This window comes from Pelobates fuscus, chromosome 5, assembly GCF_036172605.1.
Source record: "Pelobates fuscus isolate aPelFus1 chromosome 5, aPelFus1.pri, whole genome shotgun sequence".
Taxonomy (NCBI): Eukaryota; Metazoa; Chordata; class Amphibia; order Anura; family Pelobatidae; genus Pelobates; species Pelobates fuscus.
Window position 1 is genome coordinate 340,037,731 of NC_086321.1, and position 15,513 is coordinate 340,053,243.

Genomic DNA, 15,513 nt, shown 5'->3' on the forward strand with positions numbered 1-15,513 from the left:
GTCTTCTGAGAGCTCTTTTGTGCGAGGCATCATTCAAATCAGGCAATGCTTCTTGTGAAAAGCAAACCCAGAACTTGTGTGTACTTTTTTATAGGGCAGGGCAGCTGTAACCGACACCTCCAATCTCATCTCATTGATTGGACTCCAGTTGGCTGACATCTCACTCCAATTAGCTCTTGGAGATGTCATTAGTCTAGGGGTTCACATACTTTTTCCACCTGCTCTGTGAAGGTTTACATGGTGTGTTCAATAAAAACATGGCAACATTTCATTCTGTGTGTGTTATTAGTTTAAGCAGACTGATGGTCTATTGTTGTGACTTAGATGATGATCAGATCACATTTTATGACCAATTTGTGCAGAAATCCATATCATTCCAAAGGGTTTACACACACACACACACACACACACACACGAATATTAATGGCAGCTGCTTTGGGCAAACCATTTGACATAGAATGGCACATCAATAAGGTCCACAACCTCACCATTTTAAAATTTGACATACTGAAAGTACCATCTTTGGTATGTGCCTATGCAAATTTGCTGGTCCAGATTAAAAATAAAAATTACATACATCCCTCACGCCATTCTTATCCAATTAAATATTTTAAGCCACTCTTATTTTTTTAATCCAATACAAGTAACGAAAGCACTTCAATACTTTTCCAGATACACTTACATTTACCGTATATACTCGAGTATAAGCCGACCCGAATATAAGCCGAGGCCCCTAATTTTATCCAAAAAAACTGGGAAAACTTATTGACTCGAGTATAAGACTAGGGTGGGAAATGCAGCAGCTACTGGTAAATTTCTAAATAAAATTAGATCCTAAAAAAAATATATTAATTGAATATTTATTTACAGTGTGTGTATAATGAATGCAGTGTGTGCGTATGTGTGTGTGTATGAGTGCAGCGTGTGTGTATGAGTGCAGCGTGTGTGTATGAGTGCAGCGTGTGTGTATGAGTGCAGCGTGTGTGTATGAGTGCAGCGTGTGTGTATGAGTGCAGCGTGTGTGTATATGAATGCAGTGTGTGTGTGCATGAATGCAGTGTGTGTGTATGAATGCAGTGTGTGCAGGGCCGGTGCAAGGATATTTGCCGCCGTAGGCAAAAAACATTTTGCCGCCCCCTCCCCCCCCCATATGTCCTGACTTCCCCTCCTTCTCCCTCAGTGGTCCTTACCTCCCCACCCCCGTGTTCCTTCACCCCCCCCCCCCAGTGGTCCTGACTCACCCCTCCCCTAGTGGTCCTTACCCTCCCCTCCCCTAGTGGTCCTTACCCTCCCCTCCCCTAGTGGTCCTTACCCTCCCCTCCCCTAGTGGTCCTTACCCTCCCCTCCCCTAGTGGTCCTTACCCTCCCCTCCCCTAGTGGTCCTTACTTCCCCCTCCCCTCCCATAGTGGTCCTTACTTCCCCCTCCCCTCCCTCTCATAGTGGCCCTTATCCCCCTTCTCCCTCCCATAATGTTCCTTATCCCCCCCATACCTCCCATAGTGGTCCATATACCCCCCCCCCCTCCCTCCCATAGTGGTCCTTATACCCCCCTCCCTCCCATAGTGGTCCTTATACCCCCCTCCCTCCCATAGTGGTCCTTATCCCACTCCCTCCCATAGTGGTCCTTATACCCCCCCTCCCTCCCATAGTGGTCCTTATACCCCCCCTCCCTCCCATAGTGGTCCTTATACCCCCCCTCCCTCCCATAGTGGTCCTTATACCCCCCTCCCTCCCATAGTGGTCCTTATACCCCCCTCCCTCCAATAGTGGTCCTTATACCCCCCCCCCCCTCCCTCCCATAGTGGTCCTTATACCCCCCCCTCCCTCCCATAGTGGTCCTTATCCCCCTTTTTTTTGTTATTATTTTTTTTTATTATTATTATTTTATTTTATTTATATATTTATTTTTTTTCGTCCCCCCTCCCTGCTTGATATATGGCAGGGAGGGGGGCTCCTTCCCTGGTGGTCCAGTGGCAGTTCAGTGGGGGGGAGAGGGGGGCTGGCAGAGCTGTAACTTACCTGTTCTGCAGCTCCTGTCAGCTCTCTCCTCCTCTGCGCCGTCCGTGCAGCTCCTTCTATCAGCTCACACTGTAAGTCTCGCGAGAGCCGCGGCTCTCGCGAGACTTACACTGGGAGCTGACCGAGGTGCTGAACGGACGGCGCAGAGGAGGAGAGAGCTGACAGGAGCTGCAGAACAGGTAAGTTACAGCTCTGCCAGCCCCCCTCTCCCCCGGTCTGTATTATGGCAATGCAAATTGCCATAATACAGACTCTGACTCGAGTATAAGCCGAGTTGGGGTTTTTCAGCCCAAAAAATGGGCTGAAAAACTCGGCTTATACTCGAGTATATACGGTAATCTTTGTTAACCAGGGCACCTGTTGAAGTGATTAAAGTTAAAACATTCTATAATTAGATTTGCAAATTGACACCCTTCAAAAACTTGGTAAATACAGATGAAACAGACTAGTATTTTGCATAGGTTCATACTTCAGGTGGCTCTTTCACTATGAAAATGAAATAAAAAAAAAAAAAAAAAAAAAATGAAGTGCCTCACTTTCATATGTAATGACCCACCAGACTTGTTAAAATCTATCATAGAAATATTCCACTTGTTCAGAGGTCCTAGAATAGTATTACTACTATATTACTATTAAGTAGTTTTTTTTTGTTTTGTTTTTTTAAATAAGATTACAAGATTAATTGAAGACTGATACTTTTTAAATCTGGTACTTAACTAAACCACTTTTCACAAAAGCGGTAGCTAATTCAAGGAGATTAGTAAGTAATCTTTTCAATTAAACGATTAGCTCACAAGAATTTGAATATTTGTGATCTAAGGTATGTATTACATCCATCACACTATTCTTTGCAGTTTACAAAAAAAAAGTTAAAAAATCTTTAACAGTTTTAAGCCTTTATTTGTAAGAACATGACAGCAGAAAACCGTATTACCAAGTCAAAACAATTTTTACCCAATTGAGAAATAAAACAAACAAAAAAAAATACATAACTAATGATAATCTATAAATTCAGAACACAAACCTATTATGGTTCAAGCTCACTATGTTTAAGAACTTTGTCTTAATTCCTACTAACTTTTACACAGGTGACCAATAGTTCACATCAGGACTCATATGTAGATTAACAAGTTTGTAACACAAAGTGTAAAGATCATATTTAGGCAACAAGGATGAAAAAGACAAACCATGTAACCATCACATTAAATATTTTTTGTATTAATAGTATAACCAGTTCTCAAAAATCACTTCCTTATTTAATCTTTATATACGTATTCACAAGAAAATTATGAGCAGCACCTGCCCTTAAAAGCGAGAATGCCCAGCCATCAACTCCCCTTTTTCGCAAAAGCCTTCTAAACCAGAGGGTGCCTACCTGCCATGCACACAGTTCTATGAATTGTTGGCCCAACTATAAACATATTGCTTTCTTACGTGGAAGGCAGTGAACCAGTTAGAGATGTTCTATTTGTTGCTTACGTTTTGAATCCAATAAAAGTCAGAAAGTTTAGCTCAAGCGTACAAATTGAGAAACAAACAAATATTTCATAGAAGCTACGCACCACTATAACAGCTTTATTAAAGTTTAGATTATATATGTATGAATTCATGAGATCTTTAAAATGGTAAATGGCTCAGATTAGTTCTAGTCTGTCCTGGCAGTGAGCATTCATTATAGTACATACAACTTAGGATGGGGGTGGGAAGTATAATATATATTTCAATGAAAAATTTCAGCTCATAATCCACACACACAAAAGAACTAGTTAGTACATTTTCAACTGGGTTTTTCGAGAGTAAAGATTTAGGGAGGAAAACGAGAAAAATGCACATCTGGAAATTGTATCTACTGTACCAAACAGCCGAATGGACATTAGTTTTATTATTTTACATTAGGAATGCTACAAACATGTTAGCTCTTTACAGAAAAATAAGTGCTATGAAACCTCTAGACTAACCAATAAATATATAGCGTGGTCATGCACAAGTTACATGTTCATAAATTTCACGGAATGAACAGGATATTTTCAAAGTTATGAAACTTTAATAACTGGATGGGTCCGTTATTCAAACAAAACGCTGCTTAACAGGATAATTCCACGGTTTGAGGAGTGTCGGCATTCAAAGCAGTGCCAGGGGTGGTTTCAAGTTGGGAATTGCTGGTTTGAGAGCGGCTACGTGGAATCTCTGTTGAGCCGCAACTGGAGGCTGAAGCTGTGCGAGAACGTGCAAGTCTTGTCAAAGCAACGGTGGGCACTGAGAAAGAAATTATGTTTAAATGTTAAATACAACACTGCTAATTGAGCATGAACCTACATCAGGGGTGTCCAAAAGGTAGACCACCATTTTTTTTTTAAACTACAACTTCCATGATGCTTTGTCATTCTAAAGGCAAGCAAAGCATTCAGCGAGTTATAGTTCTACAACATTTGGGGGATCTGCCTTTTGGGTACCCTCGACCTACATCATACAGAGATGAGAAGAGAAAAAAAAAGTGCTTGCTATAAGGTTGCATTATTGGGCACAACTCATACTAGCTGGTATGAGGGGTCTGAAAGCCAATAATGCTTAATTACAAGGAGAATACAGGCAGGGTGAATAAAAAAAAAAAAAAAAACCAAGATCAACTTCACCTAGCAAGGGTAACACCATGATAGCCTACTGAACCAGCAATCTAAAATTAATTCTATTAATCTATTTTTCCATTTAAACTGTCTATGAGCACAATGTGAGAACAAGTAAAAACAGTATGTGAGTTATGGTGATTAAAATAACTACTGTATTTTCCTGGTAATTAGCCAGTATGAGGAGTCTGATATATGGGCTCTTGGAGGTAGTGAAGGGGAGTAGAGGTCACCTCTTTGTGTGTGTTTTAGTGCTGATGTTTAGTTGGCAATCGCCCTCTCCCAGTAAAAAAAAAAACAAAAAAAACGCATTTTCTATTCTCACTAATTTAGAAGTTTCATTTATACATTGACCCCATAGGCATCTTCACAATAAAGCTTAAAGGACCACTCTAGGCACCCAGACCACTTCAGCTTAATGAAGTGGTCTGGATGCCTGGTCCCTCTAGGATTAACCTTTTTTTTTTATTATTAACATAGCAGTTTCAGAGAAACTGCTATGTTTATAATCGGGTTAATCCAGCCTCCAAATCCTCTAGTGGCTGTCTCACTGACAGCCGCTAGAGGCGCTTGCGGGATTCTCACTGTGAAAATCAGTGAGAGCACGCAAGCGTCCATAGGAAAGCATTGTAAATGCTTTCCTATGTGACCGGCTGAATGCGCGCGCAGCTTTTGCCGCGCATGCGCATTCAGCCGAAAGGGAGGATCGGAGGCGGAGAAGAAAGAGGAGAGCTCCCCGCCCGGTGCTGGAATAAAGGTAAGTTTTAACCCTTTACTCTCCCCAGAGCGCGGCGGGAGGGGGTCCCTGAGGGTGGGGGCACCCTCAGGGCACTATAGTGCCAGGAAAACTAGTATGTTTTACTGGCACTATAGTGGTCCTTTAAGCGGGGTGTTCTCACCAAGTAGGGGATTCTGTGACCTTTGTTAATGTTGCTAGTGAGATTTGTATTAAGACAGAATAATTTATCACTTTGGGTGTTGGAGGTCATTCGTACAGGGTTTCATATTTCATTACTTTTGTTTTCTACAAGGGGAAATTTTACCAGTTAGGATTAGCCATTTTATTAGTGGCTATCTTTTTCTTTATATGAAAAGGGTAGAGAGGGGGCAGAGCTAGCGCCCAACAGGATCAGTCACATGCTCGCGGCTCTCCCGGCTTTGGAGCATTAAACGGCAATAAAAACTATTTTTATTGCCGTTTAGACTATAAAGACTATACCAAGCTTCTCACAAACCAACAGACTGTTGGCAAAAGCACCCTCAACGATGGGGAGGAAAACAAAGCAGTCGCGACTGGACCAGCCGCCGTTCACAGCAGACCTGCTGCTGAGACCACATGGCGCGGTGGGACCCAACACAGAGGTAGACTTCCATGACTTCACGGACAGCTTGGAAGACACCCCACTGCACAACCTAGGGTAAAAGGAGGCCACCGGAAGTATGTCAAAGACCTGACTGCTGCCCACATTACTCCAAGCCACCAACTAGCAGCTATGAAGGACAAGAGGTAATGGAAGCATGTGAAAATCAGAAGCCTCTCAAGGAATAGACCCAGCTGTGCCTCACCTCATCCGCAGGCTATTTGTGGCCATCCTAACCCCGAGGCAAGCTAAGGGAATACAACTTGACGGAATGTTCCGCCTGCCCAAGCCAGCAATGCCCTCAGGTACAGCTACCAGTGACCTCTTGGTAAAGTTCCAGAATGGGTAGGATAAAGCAGCCTTCATGAGTGTCACGAAAGAAAAGAATCCATATCGGTTTGAAGACATGGACCTCTCTCGAACGACCCTGCTTTGGAGGGAATCCCTTTGACCACTAACAGCAACACTAACAGCCAAGGGAGGGAAGTATCGCTGGGGACCGTTGCACGTACTCTTCATTCAACATCAAGACACCGAACACAGTGACAGACATCGCTGAGATGGATACTGTCCTAGTGGCCTTGGGCCTCGCAGCCCTACCTACCTCCACAACCTGGGACCCAGCTAAAGTAGTCCCATTCACCCCTGCTGCCCTAAGTGTACCTGGGAAGGAGACCACCTGACACCTGCTAATACAGTATGTTACTAGTATTTTTCAATATGTTAGGATTAGCCCTCCGTTAAACTTAAAATGTTCCATGCATAACAAAAACCGGTTTGGATGCCCCTCATACGGACAAGAATCACTAAACTCAAGGCCAAACAAGGCAGAGACCGGGAAGATCCCAGGCATGCTGGCTCCATTTTTTGTAACAACCAACCACCCCCCAGCTCCCATCATGTACACTCATACTAGGCATGTTATCTTTGAGCGTGTTATTTTTCACTTCAGGTTGCGCATCAGATTATTCTGTTCAATGGTAACACTCACTGTAGAAGTCAGTCACTAAGTACTCACCCCCGCAAAAAAGCTATCCACAGTATCTTCCAACATGAGTTAACATACTGAGGTTACCATAATAGTGCTCTGGGCCCCGCTCCACCGCAATGGTCTATCGACCAACTAGTTCTTGCGCTTTTTTTAGGTATACTCTATAGTATACAACATTGGGCCTAGGAGCCAACTTTACACAAGCCTGTTTTTGCATTTTCTCTCATTTTATAAAAAGTGCAGTTAATTCGAATGACATGACAGTCTAACGATACAATGCTTGTTACTGCTATTGTGGCCGCACAGGCTTGATTGTACCTTTATGCACAACAAAAAAAAGAATTATAAAAAAAAAATTTAAAAGAAGAAAGGGTCTAATGGGGACACTATAGGCACAAGAACACCTACAGCTTAAAGGACCACTTCAGCTTAATGAAGTTGTCTGGGTGCCAGGTCCATCTAGGGTTAACCCTGCTATGTTTACATATGGGTTAATCCAGCCTCTATTGGCCGTCTCATTGACAGCCGCTAGAGGCGCTTCTCACTGATTTTCAGTGAGAAGACGCCAGCGTCCATAGGAAAGCATTGAGAATGCTTTCCTATGTACTGACTGATTGCGCACACGGCTCTTGCCGCGCATTCAGCCGATGACGTCGGAAGGAGGAGGAGAGACCGCCGAAGAAAGGCAAGATTTTAACCCCTTCCTCCCCATTCAGCTCGGCAGGGGGGGGGGGGGGAACCGAATAACACAATATAAAACTAGTTTGTTTTCCTGGCACTATAGTGGTCCTTTAATGAATTTCTGGTGACTACAGCTCGTCACTGCAGGCTTTTTAATGTACACATTGCCTTTTCAGAGAAAAGAGTGTTCACATTACTGCCTAGGAACACCTTTAGTGGCAGTCACTCAAATGCCACAATGTGCATGGAGATGCTGAACTTTCTTCATAGAGATGCATTGAATCTTATAGGACTTTGTTCATACTTTCATAAGCACATGCCTTATCTTTCTCTAACTTACGGAGTTTTAGAAACACATTTGCTACAAAAAAAAAAAAAAGTTTAAAATAAACACCAATTTTAAATAAAAACAGAATTCATGCTGTAACCATGCATATATTTCATGCCCAATCACTGTTCAAGTCTGCTACCATGCAAAATAAAATCAAGACACTACACACAATCCTCACAGTCTTCGGTTTAATGAGAAACTAAATACTTATATAGTTAAATACAATTCATAGTTCAAACTAGACTAGAGGTACCTGATTCAGCACTAAGGTGACTCAGCTGAACATACGGGACTGTGAGCACATTTGAAGGGGAAAAGCACACATATATAAAAACACTGGTTAGCAGGTAAAGAGGAAGGGTTACGGTCAGTCTCCATTCACAAAGATCTTCATTCACAACAGTTAATAAATTCCTTCTTGACAAATGACATGCCAGGATTATCAAAGGCTTCTGACTAACCCCTTTTTCTGAACTAGTTAAAAGTAGACAACTATTGTGGAACACCTCAGAGGAGCATTTACATATGCAAGGACATTAAACAAAAAAAAACACCCCACTACAAATACGTCTTTTTATCATGACACATCACATGAAGGGGATAAGTGGCAGCTTATGTACATCTTAAAATTGAAATAGCTGAAATTACATTTTTATAATGGGTAACTGCCTGGACAGGGGATCTAACAAGTTTCCATCAAAAAGGTTGTCATTGCAACCAAGGTGCATTTTAAGTGTATTATACAAAATTACTTTATACATTCATAGGTCTTCAACATAAACACAATACTATAGAGTAGAGGTGCAGTTGAGCCAGTTGTTTTGATCTTTGTACTATGGTAATGAACGAACTTCAAAACTACAACTTAAAGTGATGCCATAAGAACACCAGTAAAAGTTAGGAGATTCCCTATTCATTTGGATGTTAACTCCCATTGTAAACCAATTCAGGTACAGTTTAGCATCGAAAGGCTAATTTACTCTAAATTTTCTGCTACAGATTTTCATTAGGCATCTGAAGAAAAAAACCTTTACCCTAGCCTTTACTCCAATTCTTCTTGAAAATGATTTTTTCTATGCAACAATATTAAAACATCTTTGTTTGAAACAATGAAGGGAGTCAACCCCTTTATTTCCACAAGATTCTAGAGATCAGTCCATGCACAATTTTTTTTAAAATTACATTTCAACACTGACAACTGTGCAAATGCCATCTCTACTGCTTTCAGTTCAGAATAAATCAATATCAGAAAGATCATTACAATGCAACAAGGGAAGTGAATATAATGTTCTCAGTAAATACTTACTATATCCCAGGCCTTGAATAAAGTACTTGAGTGCTTCGGCCAGCTTTGCAGGCTACAAATATATAAAAATCATAATTTCACTAGGATGTTTACAGCCCAGAATTTTATATTTTCCACATTTCCCCATACTATCCAATAAAGTCATATTACAGGTCACAAAAAGGGTTTTTACTTCAGTTCTTTAATTACTTTTGTTGTGAAGTCACCCTCTTTTGATCAGAGTAAATTTAGTACTAAATAGGAATGTTATATTAAAGGTAATGCTGACATGGGTTATGGCAGGAAACATAGGTTTGAATAAAAGGAGCATCATTTAAATATATACATATTGAACCTACGTCCAGACTGGAAATGTGAAAACTGATCTGATCTAACATGCAATGCAGCGAGTGCTTTAAACATTCTAGATTTACCACACTATATCTGTCATAAAATGAACAAACAGTGCTTCGGAATGAAAGTACTTTACAGTTAAACATTTTATATATAAATTCTATATGTATACCTGGACTGCTTGTGGCAATCCACCGCAATCTGCCATCTGAAAAAAAAAAAAAAAAAAAAATATTTCAGCACAAATTAAAGCAATGTCCTTTTGAAGCTGCACCACAATAATGCTCAAAGTTACGCGCGCCCCCCTCCAAGAAATAAAACCACAACACTTTGTAATTAAATGAATGGAGAATATGCACAGTGCATTGTAGAGAAGGCCAAGTTTAGAGAGGACTAGACTGAGGCATTTATTTCCATTTTAAATACAACCTATGCACACTTAAAACGAGGCAACACAAATACCGGTGTAGAAGGAATTAAGTAATTGGGGATAGTGGTCCTTCATTATCGATCCAGTTTTTAACTGACTACTTTTGTAAACACTAGATGGCACTGTAACAACAATTCATCAATAGTATGGAATGATTCACACATCAATTAACCCTGTAAGGATGAAGGTCTGAACAAGACCTAGACCATGCGCTTGTTCCACGTTAATTCATAGTGTATATGGTTTAAAAAATTGGAGTGGGTAGTTTTTGATACATATAGATTATTAAATAAAAGTCCTTTCTATCTTTTGAACTACCAAAAATGTATTTAGATCAGGGGTGCCCAAAAGGTAGATCCCAGTGGTTTTAAAACGACAGCTTCCATGCTGCTTTGGCATTCTAGAGGCATGCAAAGCTTCATGGGAGTTTTAGTTCAACATCTGGGGATCTATCTTTTAGGAACCCCGAATTTAGATCCTAGACATTAGTCATAAGTCATTGAATGCTGGCCTTACACCAAAAATACCCCTAATCTTAAGCCTACACCAACTACAAATGTATACCTGCCGTAGTCTTACAACTAATCTTAGCAAAACACTATCCCAAACCCTAAAACTGCATAAACTCTCACCTAAAGCTATCCCTAGCACCAACTCCAACCCCAAGGAAACCCTCTGCTTATATCAATTCTGATATCAGAAGATGCATTTCCTAGTTAACCGTAGATTATGGTCTGTGACCGCCATCTGGCGGTTTTCATATAGTCACAATCAACGTAATTTTAGGACTGCTTCCCAGTAAGTTACGTTGTGATTTGTGCTGGGTAGTTGGCAAAGCCCAGGACTAAATTACAGTTGGCTGGGGACAGGCATGAAAAGCCTATCGGGGTCTATTCAGACTCTGGGAAGGAGGGTGGGGAGGGTATCTCCCTTAGCAAGCATGTGGTCCAGAAATACTGTGGCTGAGCAGGATTGCTCAGCTGCGGTGTTCTGAATTAATTTAAAGGGCCCCACCTGACAGGAGCCCCAGGTATTAATTGAAACCAGGGATTCCTGGAGTGAACAGAAATTTAACCCTGTTCCCAACACAATTTATAGACATGTAAATATCTATTTAAAGAGATGCTTGCCACCCTGACTCAGCACAGCATGCGGCTCATCAAGAAGTCTGGGGGCAAAATGTCCCAGCTGACAGAGGGGATTTAGCCCTGCTCACACACACACACACACACACACACAAGGTGACTGCTGGTGAAGAACAAATCAAAGATACACAGGAAAGATACACATACTTAACTGACCATTTAAACCTATATATCTCACCACTGACCTAATGAGCAGCACATAAGGCCATTGTTATATGGCTTCTTTGTAAAGAGAGGATCACATAGAAATAAAACACGCACTGCGAAAAGTAAGCCACCACTGAGACTGATCTCATATCGGCTAAATTAGCCAACTTGCAGGCCATACGACATTCACTTCGAGAAGCGTCTCTGGAGGAGGTGGTTTGCTCTGTTTTATGATTGAGAACCCATTATAGAACCAACCCCAAAGTGATCAGCTTACGCAGACAAGCTTAGAGACCAGCCTACCTCCATGCCCACACAGAGTTCAGGACAGCGTACTTAAATTAATCTATAGCAATGCCCTTAAACAGGGAGGCTGGGGACATGGCACTCATTGAATCTAAATGACATAACTCTCCCAAACGTCCTAGAGCTAATCATACGACACAGATATTTACACACTCTAAAGGCTCCTCTTAATTTCAAGCCCTTCCAGTAATCTTTACAAAAACAAACTGGCCCACCCCCAGGGAACCATTGACAAGTATCTGGCAGAGGTAACTTCCTAGGGTAGCCAGATGCATACTTTACAGACCTTGGGCCAAGGGCAGTATGAGCCTCCTACATCTATACAATTTGGCAGCACAAATTAGGAGGAGCATGATGCTCACTGCATGATGCGTGGGCTTCGAGCCACTCATGTGGTCAAAACTACCTCAGTTTTTCATTTAGTTACTAAGAACAAATAGAACAATTCTACGCACTAAATGGCCAGCCATACTTCATTCCATTCGAATATGGGATGCAGGGTCTACCAAATTGTTATGACAAAGTAGCCTGTTTATTAATTTGAAATAAGTCAGCCCTGGGAAGAGAGCCAGATGCTGAGGAACTTGCAAAACTGATGTCTTCTTTGAGGGAACCCGCAGCAGGAGTCACTTTAAACCCCTTTTCCCAATCCTTCCCCCTCCCATCCCGCTTTTTTATTCTCATTTTTATGTTCTTGGCACAATGCCCAACTTTCAAAATATGCGGAAGACTGAAACGGCTACTAATAAAAAAAATATATATATATATATATATATATATATATACACATTTTGTTCAATAAGTATTTTGATTGGTTTTTGGTCTTCTGCAACAAAATAAATAAAAAAAAAAAAAAAAAAAAAAAAAAAAAAATGAAAGCCCGCTCAGTGTAGGATGGCATGGAACATCTTAATATTGGAAAGGGCTAAAATAGGATTGTAAAACCAAGAGTTAAAATACATATTTTTACTGCGTGGACGACAGCCAAACAACCTAAAAGTTATTTAAAAAGGGGAGGGGCTAGGAACCATTTCATTTGCATACCTTAAATTCATTGTATTGATGAATTGACAAAATTTATCATATTATCTAAGACATAATGAAGCAGGGTTTATGGTTACAGGAGAGGCAGGAATATCAAGTCAGCCTGCACTGTTCTAATGGCTAATAAACCGTGAAGAGTTTGTTTTTTTAACAAAAGTTTAAAATAATAATAGTTATGCCATTTGCCATTAGAAAACTAAAAAAATATACAAATCCTACCAGTATGACCACTGGTTAAATTAAAAAACAAACAAAAAAAAACACAGACAAGATACACACCAACCCAAAACATTGTATTGTTTGAGAGTACCTTAAGCAGTGTTGCCTTTGTTGGATCTAGTCTGGAATTGCATTCAACCTACAAACCGTAAGAAAATAAAAAATTAAGCACTTACAAAGAAAAAAAAAAAAAAAAAAAAACACATAGGTGCTCAAAATGGCAATAATAATAAAAGCATTATTAACCCCTTAACCCCTTAACACCGCAGCCAAATGTACAAGTTGTGAACGAAACAAAACGTAAACAAAACCTGGCATTTGCGCTATATGTCTGTCCAACCGTAATTCACCTCTTTCATATTAAATGCACCCCCCCTTATTATATATCATTTTATTCAGGGGAAACAGGGCTTTCATTTAATATCAAATATTTAGCTATGAAACATAATTTAATATGAAAAAAATGGGAGAAAATAAGATTTTTTTTGATTTTTTTCGTTCTACATGACATTTTAACTGTTAATGTCATAATACTGTTTGCTTTTACTGCAATAAAATACACATATTTGTATTCAGCAAAGTCTCACGTGTAAAACAGTACCCCCTATGTACAGGTTTTATGGTGTTTTGGGAAGTTACAGGGTCAAATATAGCGTGTTACATTTGAATTTGAAATTCGCCAGATTGGTTACGTTGCCTTTGAGACTGTATAGTAGCCCAGGAAATAAATTTACACCCATAATGGCATACCATTTGCAATAGTAGACGACCCAAGGTATTGCAAATAAGCGATGTCCAGTCTTTTTTAGTAGCCATTTGGTCACAAACACTGGCCAAAGTTAGCGTTCGTATTTGTTTGTGTGTGAAAAATGCAAAAAACGCCAATTTTGGCCAGTGTTTGTGACTAAGTGGCTACTAAAAAAGACTGGACATACCCCATTTGCAATACCTTTGGTTGTCTACTATTGCAAATGGTATGCCATCATAGGGGTAATTTTCATTCTTGGGCTACCATAGGGTCATAAAGGCAACGTAAGCAATCTGGCGAATTTTAATGTGAAAAAAATTAAACACAAGCATTATATTTGACGCTGTAATTTTTGAAAACACCATAAAACCTGTACATGAGGGGTACTGTTGTACTCAGGAGACTTCGCTGAACACAAATATTTGTGTTTCAAAACAGTAAAAAGTATTGCAGCAATAATATCGTCCCTGTAAGTGCTGTTTGTGCGTGAAAAATGCAAAAAACGTCACTTTTACTGGCGATATCATGGTTGTAATACATTTTACTGTTTTGAAACACTAATATTTGTGTTCAGCGAAGTCTCCCGAGTAAAACAGTACCCCCCATGTACAGGTTTTATGGTGTCTTGGAAAGTTATAGGGTTAAATATAGTGCTAGCAAATTAAATTCCCTATACTTTCGGCATGGGTGGTCAGGCAGGTCCCGCTAATTGTAATTAATTAGGATACCTAATTATGTAAAATTATTACATAAATATATGTGTAGAATTAATATATGTATATATATACATATGTGTATATATACGTATATATATATATATTTTTTTTTTAATATTTTTATTTATATATAGGTATATATATAGTGATATATACGTATATATTTATGTATATAGATATATATATTATTTCGTTCTACGTGTATTTTGATATAAATATATATATTAATATCACAATACAGTTAGAACGAAATAAAACACATCTATATATTTTTTAATATTTTATTTTTAATTATTTATTTTATTTTATTTTATTACGTATTTACATATTTATTTTTTTTATATTATTTATAAATATATATATAACAATAATTATATATATATTTAATCAGTATCAGTCTACGTGTAATTTGATATTAATATATATATATATATATATATATATATATATATTAATATTTAAATACACGTCGTGTATGTGTAAATGTGTGTGTATGTGTATATATATATATATATATATATACTTAGATCATATATATATAATATATATGATCTAAGTATATTTTATTTGTAACTGTCATTTTTTTTATTTCTTTTTTTAACTAATATTTTATTTTTTTTACAGGACAGGGGGCAGAGACAGTGTCAGCCAGTGATGTCACATCACTGGCTGACACACAGGATCAGTGATCACAGTGACTGTCTGTCACTGTGATCACCTCCTGCAGATTGGGTAATTGACCACAGGGGGGAGTGCCTGGGTGGTACAAGCACTCCCCCCTTCCAATCTGCAGGGGGATCACTGTGCCAGTTACATGTGTCAGCCAATAGGCTGACACATGTAACACTGATCGCAGTGACAGGCTGTCACTGCGATCAGAGCGCTCTGAGATCGCAGTGACAGCCTGTCACTGCGATCTCAGACCTAGCAGATCGCGGTCACTGACCCCAGGGGGACTGCCTGGGGGGCCAGGTAAGTCCCCCGACCGCGATCTGCAGAAGGGGAAAGCCGCCGGCCGCATGTGTCAGCCGATTTGAAATCGGCTGACACATGCTTAATACTGGTCGCAGTGACAGCCTGTCACTGCGATCAGAGACTGCAGATCGCGGTC

The 15,513-nt window shown here is 39.8% G+C and overlaps 1 protein-coding gene across 1 annotated transcript in view; it reads right to left on the bottom strand.

Moving 5' to 3' along the window:
- Positions 1-3,585: 3,585 nt before the first annotated feature.
- Positions 3,586-15,513, bottom strand: part of NDRG3 (NDRG family member 3) — a 71,173-nt gene continuing 59,245 nt past the window's right edge. The window contains exons 13-16 of the mRNA XM_063455803.1: positions 13,030-13,077; positions 9,820-9,855; positions 9,315-9,366; positions 3,586-4,276 (exon numbers count right to left, since the gene is read on the bottom strand). Coding sequence (XP_063311873.1) covers positions 4,104-4,276; positions 9,315-9,366; positions 9,820-9,855; positions 13,030-13,077 — 309 coding nt within the window. The 3' untranslated portion in view covers positions 3,586-4,103. The remainder of the gene's footprint in view (positions 4,277-9,314; positions 9,367-9,819; positions 9,856-13,029; positions 13,078-15,513) is intronic.